At 62.5% G+C, this 17,391-nt stretch overlaps 1 protein-coding gene across 1 annotated transcript; it reads right to left on the bottom strand.

Annotated features, from left to right (window-relative positions):
- Positions 1-1,878: 1,878 nt before the first annotated feature.
- Positions 1,879-16,883, bottom strand: LOC119100095 (unconventional myosin-Va). Its single transcript, XM_037223209.1, has 3 exons — positions 16,801-16,883; positions 2,490-2,597; positions 1,879-2,076 (listed from the first exon to the last, which is right to left on the bottom strand). Exons 1-3 carry the CDS (start codon positions 16,819-16,821, stop codon positions 1,879-1,881), a joined length of 327 nt encoding a protein of 108 aa, XP_037079104.1. The 5' UTR covers positions 16,822-16,883.
- Positions 16,884-17,391: the final 508 nt, after the last annotated feature.

The raw sequence follows: 17,391 nt of genomic DNA, 5'->3' as shown, positions 1-17,391 counted from the left end.
CCTTGGTCAGTCGCTGGGTCAGTAAGAATGCCGCACCAGCATAGGGTACCGCGGTCATTCAAACACAGACCTGCTGCCATTGATCCCGAGCTCATATCGCAGATGGCAACAATAAGCACGTCGGTTATTGCCAAATCCTACACACATCGCAAACTCAAGGCAGCCGGTCGTGCTCATGTAAATTTATGAATCAGACAACAAAGAGGAAACGCGTGAAAGCCCGTGATTTATGAATTAGACGACAAAGAAGAACCCGTAAAAGCTTTCACAAGCGGCGTTTACAGCTCCGAATTACTGCCTCACGTTAAGAGTCATCACCGATGGATGTCGCGAAGGCCGACTGCTTCGCGCACCGTTGCAGTCGCAGTGCAGACATTGGGCCTTAATATCTCCATGTTGCGGGAACAGTTTGCATAGCCAGTGTGGCGCTACAGCCACACGAGAGTCGTCCACGGCGGCAGCACGGCGGGCCACACACCATTCCGGATCATCCGGCCCCGTGACATCCAGCTGAGACTTGGTCTACTGACTCCCGCCGGTCGTGGCACGGGCTTTGTTGGGCGGCCACAACGCGTCTTTTTGTGTGAGTGTCGTCTGTGCTGTTGTTTTATTATGAGGTCATAACGTCCTATGTAGCCACATTTGCCTCACAGACGCCCACAAGCCACGTTTAAAATAGACTGATAATGGCCAAGACCAGCAACTACGATATCAGTGCCACAATCTTCTGTACATTCTACCGACAGCAACTCATAGGGGGCTGCGGGTGAAATGATTCATACTCGTGTGAACACAAGATTAGAAGCGTGCCATTGCTTGCCCACCCTTTATCAGCGCACAAGGCACACAACCTTTCCTTTCTGTGAGCACGTGTAAAGGTGAGAGAACAAGGCACAGTTGTTCAAAAGGAGACCACATCTTCATCACAACAAAACCTCTCCGGGAATCAAAAGCATGATGCATGGTTAAATGTCGCCTAAACAGCCCACAATATTGACGCAATGCCACGGTGGCGAGTGCCACAGAAGCAACGCGGTCACGTGATCACCACGTGCCAAAACAAAACGCGGTTGGGTGATTCAGAGGACAAACACATAACATTTGGGACTCGTCAGACCATCTCCTCGCCGCCTGCGCAGCGCGTCTGACCCGGTGTCTGCAGCATTCTTAAGTCAGGCGTGGCGGGCGGGAGCTCCACCGCCCCGACTGGCCGGCATTCCGGCATACTAATGACCGGTAGGGAGGGGAGGAGGGGGACCCACAGCCGGAAACCCGCTCGTCCCGCAGCCGCCACGCCCTCGCGGCTCGACGGCAGCCGCTGGCGGCCATTCGCCGGCTCGCTGACCAGGGTCGCGGCGGCAGCAGCCTAATCAGACCTCTCCGATCCCGCCAGATAACGGCAGCCAACGCTGACACCGCGACCGGCAGCTGGGCGAGAGGGGTGGGGCGCTACCACAGCAATGAGACGAATTAGCAATGGTCAAGCGCCATCGCCTGGAGAGGAGAGGGGGGGGGGGGGACGGGGACGGACACAATCCGCTGCTATGTTAAATGTCTGCTGGACAATCGTCACATGTAATCACAAAGAGCCAGCTAAGCAGTCCAGCCAAATACCCCGCAGTGCCGTGGCACATACACCGTCGGCGGGAATCCTGGTTCGCTAACAAAACTGTCCACCAAGGCTGGGGCAGAGGAACAGCCTGCGCATCCCCAACCTCAGCGGGCTTTCGGGTCACCAGCGACCTGCGCTGGCCGTCCACAGCCGATGACAAACACAACCAGAGAGGACCGGTCTCCGCAGCCTCGCTCTGGACAGAGACCCGGCCGAGGGCGCTGCCGGTGCGATGATCACAGGGCCCGCCCGTCTGCTGCCCCGCTTCAAGCCCTCACAGGCCACGCCAACTGACCGCAGTAGGTGTAGATGGCGCCGTGGTCGCAGAAGCGCACGCGCAGGTTGTAGAGCACAGCCGGCTCGTGCAGGTACGACAGGCTGGTCAGGTCGTTCTCGCCGATCAGGATCTCCGGATTCCGCAGCGGCGGCAGTTCAGAGTCGTCCTTGACGGTCAGCTCCAGCTCCTGGCGATTCGAAGCGGGACAGGTGAGGGGTCACGGTCGCACAGGTCAGGGCTACGATGCTGGTCACATCAAGTCGTGGACGCAGTGGGGCACGGGCGCCTCTGTAGTGGACGTAGTGGACCCTCGGCCCACTCGACGCAACACCGCGTCCAAAACAACGCAGTAAGAAGTAAATAAATCGCAACAACAGTCCATGAATTGAACGCATGAAAATCACGGCATAAATCGCACGAACACTCTAGCTAAAAAACAGCACTATATGCTTTGCCCATGTTAACGTACCGCACACGTCAAACCACAAGTCTGAGTCATCTAGTGCAGCTCTGGGCCGAGCGGCGGGGTGTGACGGGGCGGTCCACCGCCGCCACCGCAGTCTGCCGCAGTCGGCAGTCCACCGCCACCGCCCCACTCACCTCCCCGGAGTCCTCCAGCTCCAGTGTCAGCCGGTCCTTCACATAGTCGGCCTTGAGAGTGGCCGCCTTCCACACGGTGGTGGCGTCTCGCACCCAGACGCGGGCGCCCTGCGGGGCGGAGCGTCAGTGTCACACACCGGACCGGACCAGACCAAGCCAGCGGCACCAGCAGACGCGGACGCCGTAAGGGCGGAGGGTCAGTGTAAAACACTGGGCCAGGCCGGGCCGGACCAGCAGCATCAGAAGCACGGTACGGCACCGTCGCCACCACGCAGGGCTGGCAAGCCGTCCACAAAATGTCGGTCTAGACTGAAGCCCTCTATCCTAGGCTATTCCGCACACTGATTATACAGCCTGTAGTCATAATAGGGGCTTCGGGGCTCTTCAACTGCGCAGTCATATAGCGTCCATGCATTTCTGGGCTGTTGCAGATCCTGCAGATGCTTAGCGAGCGCCTAAATCACATATGAAGACATTTCTCATCTGCATTCTTGAGCCATTTTGATACGTTTCCACAAACCAGACATCATGATACCAGCACCGACATAACTCACACGTCCGTCATGGAACTCAGTTAATTGACTCCCCGGTCACGGCAATTGGCTCAAACGGCCACGGTCCAATCGAGCCAGAACATTCCCGCATGTTCGATTATGCCATTGCCGCACAATTTCTGCGTGCGCAGCCATGGGTCTGTCTGGTCTGGGACTCAGTCCTGGCGTGGCCCCTGAACCCGGTGCAGATGGCTCGGCTGCCCGGCCGTCTGTCAGCGGCCGGCTGCCCCCCCCCCCCCCCCCGTAGTGTGCCACACTCCTCTTCGAGCCGGGTTAGCCGCCGCCGCCGCCGCCGCCGCCGCGACCGCCGTACGGACCGTGTCGGCCGAGCGACGGCGCCCTTGGTCCGACCGACCGACCCAGAGCGCCCCCAAAAGGTGAACGGGGAGTGATCGGAGACATCGCGTGGGGCACGCTCAGCCGGCGCTCAGGCACTGCAAACTCGTGAGCACCGCCATCAGAGGCGTGACGGGCGTCCCCCGGCCCGTGACGGCTCCCCACCGCTGACGGCCTCTGGGCCGACACGACAGTAATTCCAGGCGCCAGCACTCAATCCCATTAACGGCGAGACCGGAGTCCGTCGGCCGGCGACCCCTCCCCCACCCGGCACCCCCGCAGACCGCGCACCCACCGATGTTCTTTGTCACCCCGAAAAAGACGGCTCAAAGGCACGAGATCAATGCGTGATGCCCACGTTTCCGGTCTGTGACACTGAAACCCGCTGCAACAGGCTGGCTTCGGTACCCAGCGGTTACATTCCAGCGACCCGAGCCGAGCGCATCGCATCACCTGAAACGCCCATTTTACGACGGCCCACTCGCTCCCGGCGCTATAAACAGCTGATCACGTCGCCCGGCTGCCCGGCAGTTTAGCGGACCATCAGGCGCGCCGTCTGCTCTGCCGGCCCCGCTGCCCCAGGCCGCCAGCTGGCCCGCGGCTGAAGCGCTGACACCGCAAGGTCAAGGCTATCGATCCGGAGGCGGCGCGGCCGACCGCCGCGCTCCTCCGCACCGCACGGCCGGGCCCGCGCCGCCGGCCGGCCGTCGCCCGCACCGGGTCAGCACAGTGCCGCCGGTGCCGATGCGGTCAGTGGTCCTCCGCCGCCAGCGGGATGGCGGGCGTCAATGGGCCCCCGGCGGCCCGTTAGCAGCGCAGCCGCCGCCACATCTCCACACCAAGTCGCCGCAGTCCGGTCCGGACGCCAACCAGGCGGCGTCCAGCGGCGCGACAGAGCGACCGCGGCCGGAATCAGCTCAGACCAACGTCCGGGCCGGACGTGTGGCGTGGAAAAGACATGCGAACCTTGCCGTCTTTGGTCAACTCATTTAAACATTGATCCCTCGGGAAAGTAAGAAATATAATCAGTTTATTACAACAGCCGGTGACGTGACATAATGCTGAAGGCGTACTCATACAGCCGTAGGTCACATTTCGACACAGGGCGACTTCCGGACAAACACGACCAACGTCGGCTGGATTTCACATCCGACGCCAGCGGCTCGGGCACTGCATGAGCACGCACGCGGGCGGGCCCAGACGGCACGGCCGGCGCCGCGAACACGGTCCAATTAACAGCTCGCCTAAGACCTACCAGCGCCGGCACGGGCTAACAGGGATGAGCGGGGGAGGCGGAGGGGGGGGGGGGGCGTCGAATCAATGCAGGCACCCGGGGCGGTCGAAGATCTGAGGCAGACCCAAGATTTCCCAACGGGTGCCCTTTGGTCCGACCGGTCCCTGGTCTCCCAGCAGAAGCCCTCTGGTCCGACCGGTCCTGATCTCCAAGCGGGCGCAATCGGGTCCGACCGGTCCCTGATCTCCAAGCGGACGCAATCTGGTCCGACCGGTCCCTGATCTCCAAGCGGACGCAATCTGGTCCGACCGGTCCCTGATCTCCCAGCAGAAGCCCTCTGGTCCGACCGATCCTTGATCTCCAAGCGGGCGCAATCGGGTCCGACCGGTCCCTGATCTCCAAGCGGGCGCAATCTGGTCCGACCGGTCCCTGATCTCCAAGCGGGCGCAATCCGGTCCGGCCGGTCCCTGATCTCCAAGCGGGCGCAATCCGGTCCGACCGGTCCCTGATCTCCAAGCGGGCGCAATCTGGTCCGACCTGTCCCTGATCTCCCAGCAGAAGCCCTCTGGTCCGACTGGTCCCTGATCTCCAAGCGGACGCAATCTAGTCCGACCGGTCCCTGCTCTCCCAGCAGAGGCCCTCTGGTCCGACCGGTCCCTGATCTCCAGGCGGGTTTCCCTGGTTCGACCGGTCCCTGACCAGCGTCAAGTCTGGCCGCAGGCTCTTCAGGACATGAGACTCTTTCGACCAACCAGTTCCTTGCAAACGACGCGCTTGACACCCGTGTCCGGACGCTGTCCGGTCGGACTTGATCAACGTACCCTGTCCCTCAGCACCAAAGTGGGCGTACGTTTAAAAGTCTCAACGGCACACCGTTGCACCCGGTGTCGGATTCAACGGCTCTCAAACGGTCGTTTTCCTGTGCTAGCTTCAAATTTCCCGCCGCAGGAGGCGCACAGCATGAGTGGCGTGACGCTCGACGGTTCGCGATATTATCACGTGATCTTGCGAGCACGCAGGATGGGTGTGTCGCACAATAAAGCGTCAGTTGCTTGCTATTGAAGCCGGCTGTGCTGCGCCCATGTGGCTGCTCAGACACACCCCATTACATTGACCCAGTGGCGCGTTTGAACGGCCCGATGCGCCGCACCAGAGGGACCTCTGTCAGCTGTCGGCGAATACTAGTGTCGGTCAATCGGGCCCGGCTGGGGCGTCTCGACGGACGGCCGGGCCGACAGTGCGGGCCCGGCCAGAGAGTGTCCCTGGCCAGCCGAGCCCACAGTACGGGCCCGGCCGGGGAGTGTCACTGGCCAGCCGAGCCCACGGTACGGAGTGTCATCGGCCAGCCGAGCCCACAGTACGGGCCCGGCCGGGGAGTGTCACTGGCCAGCCGAGCCCACAGTGCGGGCCCGGCCGGGGAGAATCACTGGCCAGCCGAGCCCACAGTACGGGCCCGGCCAGAGAGTGTCCCTGGCCAGCCGAACCGACAGTGCGGGCCCGGCCGGGGAGTGTCACTGACCAGCCGAGCCCACAGTACGGGCCGGCCGGGGAGTATCACTGGCCAGCCGAGCCCACAGTACGGGCCGGCCGGAGAGTGTCCCTGGCCAGCCGAACCGACAGTGCGGGCCCGGCCGGGGAGTGTCACTGACCAGCCGAGCCCACAGTACGGGCCGGCCGGGGAGTATCACTGGCCAGCCGAGCCCACAGTACGGGCCGGCCGGGGAGTATCACTGGCCAGCCAAGCCCACAGTACGGGCCGGCCGGGGAGTATCACTGGCCAGCCAATCCCACAGTACGGGCCGGCCGGAAAGTGTCACCGGCCAGCCGAGCCGACAGCACGGGCCCAGCCAGAGAGTGTCACTGGCCAACCGAGCCAACAGTGCGGGCCCGGCCGGAGAGTGTCCCTGGCCAGCCGAGCCAACAGTGCGGGCCCGGCCGGAGAGTGTCACTGGCCAGCCGAGCCCACAGTACGGGCCCGGCCGGAGAGTGTCCCTGGCCAGCCAAGCCCACAGTACGGGCCCGGCCGGAGAGTGTCCCTGGCCAGCCGAACCGACAGTGCGGGCCCGGCCGGAGAGTGTCACTGGCCAGCCAAGCCCACAGTGCGGGCCCGGCCGGAGAGTGCAACTGGCCAACCGAGCCAACAGTGCGGGCCCGGCCGGAGAGTGTCACTGGCCAGCCGAGCCAACGGTACGGGCCCGGCCGGAGAGTGTCACTGGCCAACCGAGCCAACAGTGCGGGCCCGGCCGGAGAGTGTCACTGGCCAGCCGAGCCAACAGTACGGGCCCGGCCGGAGAGTGCACTGGCCAACCGAGCCAACAGTACGGGCCCGGCCGGAGAGTGTCCCTGGCCAGCCAAGCCCACAGTACGGGCCCGGCCGGAGAGTGTCACTGGCCAACCGAGCCAACGGTGCGGGCCCGGCCGGAGAGTGTCCCTGGCCAGCCAAGCCCACAGTACGGGCCCGGCCGGAGAGTGTTCCTGGCCAGCCGAGCCAACAGTGCGGGCCCGGCCGGAGAGTGTCACTGGCCAGACGAGCCCACAGTACGGGCCCGGTCGGAAAGTGTGGCCGGACGGCCGAGCCGACGGCACGCCACCTGCATCAGCCAAACCCGTCATCAGCCAAGCCGGCTCTGCCGACCCATTCGTCTCCAGATATACCCGATCTGCGTGGCCACAGCAGACGAGCAAGCCTGACTCGTGTCAACGGAGGCGAGCCGCCGCACCAGTGCGGCCCGTCAGTAGCCGCGCGCGCTAAAGCACGCAGTAGCTAGCCGTCAGTAGCGGGCGCGCGGCGGCCCGCAGTAGCCGCCGGCCCGGACCGGGCCGGCGCGCGGCGACGCTGCCGGCCCACGATCAGCGCATTGTTTCAGGCCTCCGACGGTGAGACCGGCCGAGCCGCCGCGGCCAGGGTCGGCGGCAGCGGCGGCCGGGGTCAGAGATACGACCCGTCAGTGGCCGATGCACGCAATTACGGCCCGTCCCTCTCCACTTACAGTACTGGGGATTGGACGACACGCGCCGGGGGTATCGACCACAGTGACTCATCGGTGGTGACCATTCGACTAGAGCATAACAAAGGGAAACCAATGTCACAGAAAGGTCAAAAGGGCCCGCCTTGCCATCACGGTTAAAAGCATGGAGCTGATTTAGTAAACGAGTGTAGGGCTGTGAGGTCAAAACGGACTTAAGCCAACGAGCAGTGACGACAAAAGAAAGGCGTGGGAAACAGAAAGGGAAGACATGAGAGGAAAAGCGAGAGGAAAGCGAGCAGGAAAGAGCGAGCATTCGCATTTCTCCCATCTCGGATCATGTCGCGGGCCTCCACATGGCAGACGGCACGGCAGGCCGGCGCGTGAAGGCGCGCCGGTTGACACCACCGGGCGCAGCTCGTCACGCCCAGCCGCCGCTGAGCGGCCCGACTCCCCGCTCGGGCAGGACCGGACCGCCGCCCAACCGGCATTGGACGTACAATCGCTCGGCGTCCGTGCCAACAACGCTGTTTGCATAGCGGACGGGGCCATCTGATGCCCGATGCGTGGCACCGCACGACGGGTCGAGGAGAGACGGCGGTATGTCACCGCCCTGGGTCAAGGCGTGTCCCCTCAGCACGGCGGTGGACGAGATGATCAGCACAGTGCCTTCGACACGACCGCCGGAGGAGCGGCTCCAGACAGCCTCGGGGCTGGAGGCTGTGGTCACGTCAGGGCGGCAGAGCACGCAGTCCAGCCCAGGGTGCTGCCGGGCCGGCGTGGGCCGCCCAGGCGCGTGCGCGTGCCGCGGCCCCTGACCGGCTCTGTTGTGGAATGGCTCTGTCGCCCGTTAACACGGAGGTGAGCGGGCGGGACGCTCTGGCGCATGGGGCGCACGAGCGTCACGCCCGGCCGTGGCCCACTCGTCCGGGGCGTGTCGGCAGGAGCGACGGCGGCGAGGCGGGCCCGCCGGACGCCAGCGTCGCGTACACGGCGGGCCCTCCAGCACGGCGGCCCACCGGGCGCTCTCCAGCGACAGCCGAGCAGGGCTGGCCGGCTCCGGAGACGTACGCCCCGGCCGAGCACACCCAGCCCTGTCGTCCCACTGAGCAGGCGCCGGGACCCGGTCCCGCGTTCACAGACAGGCCGCGGCGCTCGGCATCGGCCGGCCCACCCAGGGCCGGCGCACGGGGAAACCTGTGTCGGCAATGGCGTCAGCCAGCCGCCAGGTACGCGCCGTGACCGTGACAGCAGGCAGACGGTAGAGATCGGGCATGGAGACACGAGGAGAAACAACTGCGGACTTATTTTAACGAACCGATCGTTTCATACAAGCGTTCTGCTAAAGGCAATGTTCCACATTTGAAGATAATGAAGCATCAGATATGCTGAAACAAGCTCACTTATGACTATTGATCTACTTTTTAAGTGGAAAAGACTGCTCTAGACAGCACCATTTTCCGTTTAGTAAACATGCTTCTCAATGCGTCATGGTTTGATCACGTCATCGTGCCCTGCACATCATTGATTGAGAGCTCATTGACGGCCGTTATATCTGGAAATCGCGCTCACGAACGCCAGATACGAACGCCTCGACAATTAAAGTTTTCTTGGCCTTGGTAGTCGCATGGTTTATCGAATGGCAGGATTTGGATGACGCATTATGACGTCATGAATGACGAGGTGACTGAAATACAATCCCCGACATGCCTTTCCCCTTTTTCGTGAGCCTGTAGCACAGAAACTAGAAGGGCTTAGATTTAAAAAATGGCAGGATTGTGAACAGCACCGAAAGGTGTTCAAGACCGTTATTTCAGTCCAAAACCTCAAACCAATGTGGGACACTCCTTTTAAATAATGAACACGGTCCACCCTGCAGCTCACTTTTACGGCTCTGGAAATACCTCCGGTCGACCCCGACCTTATCATTCTGGACCGAGCTCCACCACAAAAGGTCGTCGCCGTCAAATACCGCCGGAACGCCCCATCCGACGACCACCGACTGAGACTGGTCCGCCATCGGGCCACAGTGGGCAGGTCGGTCTCCATCGGGACGGCCGGGACAAGCGCGGCCAAACCGGACGGTCTCGCAGATACAACAACCGCTGAGAACGCCGCTGACTGACGGAGCTCACAGAGCGCTAGCAATACTTGCGTACATCCAAGGAGATTCCGAGAGAATCCGGTCCGTTTCTCACGGATATAGCGCGGGGTTTGCGCACCGTGATTGCGTGTGGAGCGAGAACATTCATGAGACCTACACTGACGCTTCCCAAGATTTAACAGCTCTCTCAGTCAGCTGCTAATGGTACCGGAAGAGGTGAGACTGATGCCACTGGTGCAGCGGAGGAAACGGACCTGGCGCCCCTCATCGGTCGTCCTCAGCCGGGCACCAGGTGTCATCGGCTGACCACCGCACGAGCGCCCACTTGCACAGCTCCATGGGCGGAAGCGAAGCCAATTCCCTTTTGCGTGATTCTTGTTATTGATAGTCAACCCTACCCAGCTGCAAAGTTCCGAGTGTTGACAGCTGACATGCCCCTTCCCTACCAGCGCATCTCGAAACCCCGGGCAGGGCACCGGCGCAGCGCCCCCCCCCCCCCCCTCACGGCCTGCCAGCCGGGTCCGACACCAGGCAGCAGCGTCACAGGACTCACACCCTCCCCTTCCCCAGCCGGCGGTCGCATCGCACGAACACGGTAGCGCACCGTCCGGACAATGCAGACTGCACGGGTAATTAAGCACAAAAGTCAGGCGTCAAACAATACAGGTCAGCTCGGCTTATCTAAGAACATGCTTTTTGGACAATATCCTGTCACCACTGACACATTTGAAGGCATCTTTTACTGAGCCGGTCTTGTTTTCCGCCCACCAGCTGCCACAAACTGCATACTTAGTGAGCGTAAAAGATTAGCAGGGGGGGGGGGGGGGGAGAGGAATGAATGTCCTGAAATCAAGTGACCTTTAAACATTGTTACGTGTCCATAAAGATGCGCACATCCAAAACGAACGCTTACAGAGAAGCACACTGAGAGCATGCTGCCCTGGTTTCTCGGGACGGACCGAGCCGGGCGTGTTGTCAGCTCTCCGTCAGGGAGACCAACCCGGCCCACGGCCAGCCGCCGCCACCGGAACAAGGAATCCAGTACTAACTCGCTTTCAGGTACACAGCTCACCTCATCTTTACCCTGCATCCCATACGAACGAGGGCGGCGCCTTCTGTTCTAACCGTTTTCTGACCAGTTACGCAGAAGTGCTAAAAAGATCCTTCATAGCCGTAATGTCATGCGCACACTTCCGCAACACGCGGGGCCCAGCATGCTTTCCCTGCCTGCCAGCACATGGACCGGGTGCCGACACAGCACTCAAATTCAGTGTGGTTCACCTAGCGCCTGGACGCCAGCGGGCACACGGCAAACCGCGACTTGCCGTGTGCGCTAGCCAAAGCACGGTTTCGACCGGAGTGCTGCGTCGGCACCCGTGTGGGCTGGTGTAGTCGGCGCCCCCGCCGGCCAGCACGCTCCACACCGGCCGCGGCGGCCCGCCTCGCTGTGTGACGGCCGCACGGCCACGCTCCATTCATCGGATCCTCGCCAACGCCTGGCAGAGGCACACCCCTGCTGAGTGTGAAAGGTCAGCCTCTCCCCCCGACCACGCCCACAGCGGCCGTACCGATCGGTCGGAAAAGGAATGCCTGCCACCAGTACAGGAAGGCTGGCACCGTTCGATGCGGTCACTATGCTGCAGCCATCAGTCAACCTTTCATCACACGACAACTTCTCGTCCACAGACAGGCAACATTTATGCATAATTCAGGCAATAAGACTGAACCTGTATTCACAGGTGGAAGCCGTTTCACAGCAGCAGGAGGAAGCATTATTCACGGAGGCACCATTCACGGAGACAAATGCTCATGGCTACCGTAATCGGACATGTCCCTTCGTGCCAGCATCTGCAAAACCGGAAATTCGCAGCATCCGGTGACCTGTGAACCTCCTTGGCAATCACAACGTGAGAAGCTGCTACCCCCATGGCGACCATACAGCCGTGCCGCACACCATAAGCCGCTGCAGGTCACACCCGGGACCCAGCGAGCCGCGGCGTGCAGCGGCAGGGCTGCCGGTGCACGCCGGAAAACTTGCAGAGCGCTCAGACACGGGGTGGGAAATCACGACCGGGAGGGTGGCGCACGCCAGCACGATGCAGGCGCTCCGTTCGGGCTGGTGAGGGAGGAGAGAATGCACCGCCAGCCATGAAGTGCTCGCGACGTTAGCAGTGCGGCACCAACACGCTCGAGCTTGTCATTGCACTGGAGGCCCAAGATTTTCCGAACGCTCCACTTTTTGTCTCACACAAGGCAATTATCGTTTCTGACAGCACAATAGGTACGGCGGCATCGCATGAATGCCACCCGCTTCGAGCACTTATTCTCAGCAAGAACTCTCACGCAACAACAGGCCCGGTAAACAAACCGGACGGTTTCCAATTCATCCCGAATGAGGACGCGGCTGGCGGCCGGTCCAGACGCATCAAGAGGGCGGCGCCACACCGCGCCGCTCCCAACAGGCCGTCGCTGGCTGCAGGACGCCGAGCGCCAGCTGCCACCGCTGGGCAGCCCCGCCGACCCCGGCGGCCGAGCTCTGCGGCGCGGCGAAAGCGACGTCGGCCGAGCGGTGACCCGGCGGCGCGGCGGCCGCAGAGGTGCCGCCCCAGGTCGCGCCCGGGTCAGCCGGCCGCACCGGCGGCGCCGAGGTGCCGGCACAGCGGTGACGACAGCCCGGGCCGTCCGGCTCCGCCGCCAGCCCAGCCCAGCGGCAAGGACCGCAGAGGCGCCGCCCCAGGTCGCGCCCGGGTCAGCCGGCCGCACCGGCGGCGCCGAGGTGCCGGTACAGCGGTGACGACAGCCCGGGCCGTCCGGCTCCGCCGCCAGCTCAGCCCAGCGGCAAGGACCGCAGAGGCGCCGCCCCAGGTCGCGCCCGGGTCAGCCGGCCGCACCGGCGACGCCGAGGTGCCGGTACAGCGGTGACGACAGTCCGGGCCGTCCGGCCCAGCCGCAGGCCCAGCCCAACGGCACGGACTGCACTACAGGCTCAGGGGAATCTACCGGCCCGGTGGGTTCCGTCCTGATGGCCAGGATACTGGATATGACGACTGGCGAGTGTTGCGACGACACATATTGGCCGATCGGTACCAGCGAACCGCACGAACACCCACGCGAACGGTCGGAAGGCCACAGTGGTGCAGGACGTCCAGATGTGCTGACGGCCTGCCGAACTCTGCACGCGGCCACGATCTCGAGCCAAGAACGGACGCTGAGCTGGCCTTGCGTGTGGCTACACACACGCCTGGCGACAATGGCAAGTTACTAGCTATCTTCCCGTGACTTCCCAACATTTAAGGGTGCCAAGAACGGCCGCTGAGCTGGCCTTGCGTGTGGCTGCACACACGCCTGGCGACAATGGTAAGTAACTGGCTAGCTTCCCGTGACTTCCCAACATTAAAAGCATCGCAGCAAACGCACCTGATAAACTTCAAAAGACCTCGCTGTCTAGTCCGCGAGCGCAAACTTAAGTCCAAAGCCTCGACAGTTACATGTGTCGCAATGCATGGGCGACGTAACTACGTGCCAAAATTCGAACACCCGACAGGTCGTCCGACAGTGAGCTGGAAAAAAGTTAACGCTCTCCAGATGTGTCGGAATACACTCCGGATGTGTCGGAACACTCCAGCGCCGCCGGCTGACATTCCGACAGCTCCGGCGACCCAGACGGCCATTCCTTCCACATCCTGACCATGTCAGAGGAACCGTGATTCAGTGCTGTTGCTAGAGTAGTTTCGCTAAGTGCCGGAAACTTGCACCCGGGCCTGCGTTCCAGAAATGCTGGCCACGGCCGGGCGGACAGCGTCAGCTCGACGCCGCGAGCGTCTCCGACACAGGGCGAATGGGCCCGCCTCTCCCAGACTGTACCAGCGCTCGCTTCTGATCCACGCCTGCTGAGTGCTTTACACCCGGGCTGCTGCTGTGATTGCGTCGCATGCCGGCGCTAACGGCGGTCAGTCTTCTGCTCGTGATAGCGGAGTCCAAGACTCACGATACGCCACAGCTCAGCTGGATTGCGATGACAATATGTTTCGTGGGTTGGTGATTGGATGTCGAGGGAAACATAGCCTTCTGTGAGGCATGTTCTTCCACATAGATGGAGATGGCAGCATAGGTTTAAAATTCATCTCTGATCTCGACTTTGACTCTGAACGAGCCATCATATCAGGAAGTGGCCTGCACATACTATGGATGGTGCCATGAGTTCGTCGCCCCTTGGAACGACCACCAGGTTGACACGGGAATGACCTGTCGGTCACATCATCGCCATGACTAAAGCGCCGGTAGCGCCGGCCTCGGCCCGGCATGCGTCCCTCTTGCGGGGAGGAGGGTCGGGGTCGGGGTCGGAGTTGGCATTGGGGTTGGGGTCGGCGACCGCCGCCGGGCCCGGGACGGGAGCAGCGCCGGCCGAGACGCAGTTACAGCGCCGCATATTGATCGGAGGCCGATGCTCCGGCCGGTGGCCGAGCCACCGCTCAGGGGACCGCGTCAGGACGGCCGCTGACCGGCGGCCTGACGCGGTGGGCGCCACACCGCTCAGACGACCGCGTCAGGACGGCCGCTGACCGGGGGTCCAACGCGTAGCGCCACACCGCTCAGGGGACCGTGTCAGGAGGACCGCTGACCGGGGGCCCAACGCGTAGCGCCACGCCGCTCAGGGGACCGCGTCAGGACGGCCGCTGACCGGCGGCCTAACGTGGTGAGCGCCAAGCCTAACGCGGTGAGCGCCACACCGCTCAGGGGCCAACCGTCCACCATCGGAAACTGATCAGACGAGAGGGGAGGACGCTGACCGACGATCCAACGCGGTGAGCGCTACACCGCCTGGGGCCGATCGTCCACCATCGGAAACTGATCAGACGAGAGGGGAGGACGCTGACCGACGGTCCAACGCGGTGAGCGCTACACCGCCTGGGGCCGATCGTCCACCATCGGAAACTGATCAGACGAGAGGGGAGGACGCTGACCGGCGGTCTAACGCGGTGAGCGCGACACCGCCTGGAGCCGACCGCCCACTATCCGATTCTGATCAGACGCACGGTGTCCGCCGGTTTAACACAGCGACAGCGATAAGCCGCGGGGATATGCGAGGACCGGGTGTTACCAATCTGCAGCACTCTTAAAACCATTACGGAATTTATTTTGACTTTGACATTATTGAATAGACTTGGGAGACCTCCAGAGTGACTGAATAATTCGGCTATGATCCTCTTCAAAATGCTGTAAACAGCCGTCAGAATTATCCTTCAAAATTCAAAATCCCAAAATCCCTCCCAAAATCCAAGAATCCTCTCCTTCAATTCAGAAATCTCCTTCAAAATCCTGCAAAGGGCCATCAGAATGGCAGTATGACTGAGCGCAAAACAAGCAACTCAACATCGCCGCTCAACAGAGCACAAAGTCTGGCCTCCATGACATTGACGGCTCTCTTCGCCGCCGGGCCAAACAACTGCCGGACAGACGGCACAGAGTCCATCAAATGCCGCCGAGCCTCGGTCTGGGCAGCAGCAGGCGGCAGTCCGGGCCGGGCCCGAGCTGGGCCACTGGCGGGCGACTTACGACCGCGTAACGGCGCCGGTGCACGCGGCCCAGCTGAGATAGGCCGCAGAGCGCGTACCGCTCGCGCAGTACGTCACGCGCGGCCGGCCGCTCCCGTCGGCCCGGCACGTAGTCGCGGATGAGACGCAGGATCATGGCGACGATCAGCGCGCGCCCGAGCGGCGCCCGGCGCCAGCCGGCAGAGCGCCGTCCCGGACGGCGGCGGCGGTGGCGTCCCTGGCCGACTGCAGCTCCCACATCGCGTTCTTCTGGCGAGGTGGCGCACGGCGCTCCTGGCGGACGCGGGCTCTGCCTGTGACGACGGGAGGACACTAGGCAGCCCGTCTCGCGAAACGGACCTCGTTTCTGATAACTAGACGACACTCGGCAGTCCGCAAGGGACGGCTCTGGCCTCTGCTGACTGAGTGACACTCGGCAGTCTGCGGAGGACGGCCCTGGCCTCTGCTGACTGAGTGACACTCGGCAGTCCGCGAGGGACGGCTCTGGCCTCTGCTGACTGAATGACACTCGGCAGTCTGCGGAGGACGGCCCTGGCCTCTGCTGACCGAGTGACACTCGGCAGTCCCGCACGAAACACGGGTGCGGTCGCTGATGACCGTCCGGCGCCAGGCTGTCTCTCCGGACACAGGCACCCGACGACTCTGCAGCACGTCTTCACGCACAGGCCGCCTCGGCCACAGCACCGCCTACTGCTGAGTTGAGTCGGTCGGGCCGGGCCGCCCCTGTCCGGCTTCCCACTCCGCCGGCCAGCTCGCGTTTCGCCGCCACCTAACCGCACGCCGACAAGGTGCCAGTGTCGCCTTTCAGTGGCATCTCGCCGCCGGAATGGCTGCACGCCGACACGCAGCACGGACGTCCACCCTCCTCCAGGACCGCCACCGGTCTGGGCCACAGGCTTCTATCTGGCCTTGACTCCACCACATCAGTTCATCAGTGAAGTTGAGGTGCCTAAGCCCCTGCGCTCACCACCAGACCAGCACAGTCACCAGGTACGCCAGCGAGCCTGAGAGAACTCCTCACAGATCGAGTCCACCGACCAAGTCCGAACTTCGTTGGTGAACCATTATATCTCGGACGTGGCCCATCCCCAGACCAGGAGTATTTGGCTCCACGTTTAACACAGAGCTTGGACCATCATGCCGCAGATCTACCGCCGTGCCTCGATTATTACCACTTGGTGCCACACAGAACCTAGACCAGCCAGTTTAGGTTCCTCGCCTAGCCTAGCACATTTAGCTGTAGGTCCTCTATCGAGGGCCACACAGCGAATTTTCACGGTGATAAAAACCTCACCAAATTACGACATCACTTGCGTGGCTGAATCGTACATGTACTAATGTAGTTGTCATTATATCGCACTGACTGGTGTTGCAGTCTGATAACTACCACATAGGAAGCTTTGGCCTAATTCCTCCACCAAAACCGGGACACCAAGGGCGGGATAAGACGAACAGCACAGGATCTCACTGAGATCCCAGACAACACACGATCAGCTGATGCACCATCTTGCCGCATCAGCCGTCGGGGAAAGGCAGCGCCTGCTTGAGCGTCGGCACCCTACCTGACGCAGCCGGTGGGCCATGCTCCGCTCTCGCTCCTCGCTCGCGCACACCGTTCCGCCGTCACTCGGTCCCCCAGGGTCAGCGCTGGGCAGTGCGGGGACGACCGGTGCCGACCGGTGCTGGCCAGCCACTTCAGCACTGACGCTCTGGGACACCGCGGCGGCAGCGGCGGCCGCGGAGTTACGTCCCGGGACACGAGCCGTCGGCGATATGCTTGTTTACGGCACCGTCCAGTGCCATTCCCCGCATGCAACGACGTTCCTAAAGCCTGCTGTTTGCTCTGGACTGGCCAAACCGGTGACGAAAGTGACGGTTCTGCTCAGCTCACGTTTAGTCATTGGAATCGCCTCTGCCAGCCTGGCGCTCAACGCGCCTGGTCTGATGGACTGGACTGGACTGGTCAGCCTGGTGCGCGCGAGGGGCGCTGGTTCGGTGTCCGGCCCCGCCCCGCCGGCCGCCACCGGCAGTAAACATATGACGCGTGGCTAGCCGGTCCGGGACAGAGGTCACACTGTGGGACGCTGGACGACAGTCTGCACACGCGCGGATCGGAGACAGAGGTCACATTGTGGGACGATGGACGACAGCCT

The sequence above is a fragment of the Pollicipes pollicipes genome, unplaced genomic scaffold (genome assembly GCF_011947565.3).
Source record: "Pollicipes pollicipes isolate AB1234 unplaced genomic scaffold, Ppol_2.1 Scaffold_4881;HRSCAF=5763_pilon_pilon_pilon, whole genome shotgun sequence".
Lineage (NCBI taxonomy): Eukaryota > Metazoa > Arthropoda > Thecostraca > Pollicipedomorpha > Pollicipedidae > Pollicipes > Pollicipes pollicipes.
This window is presented reverse-complemented; position numbering and strand designations above follow the sequence as displayed.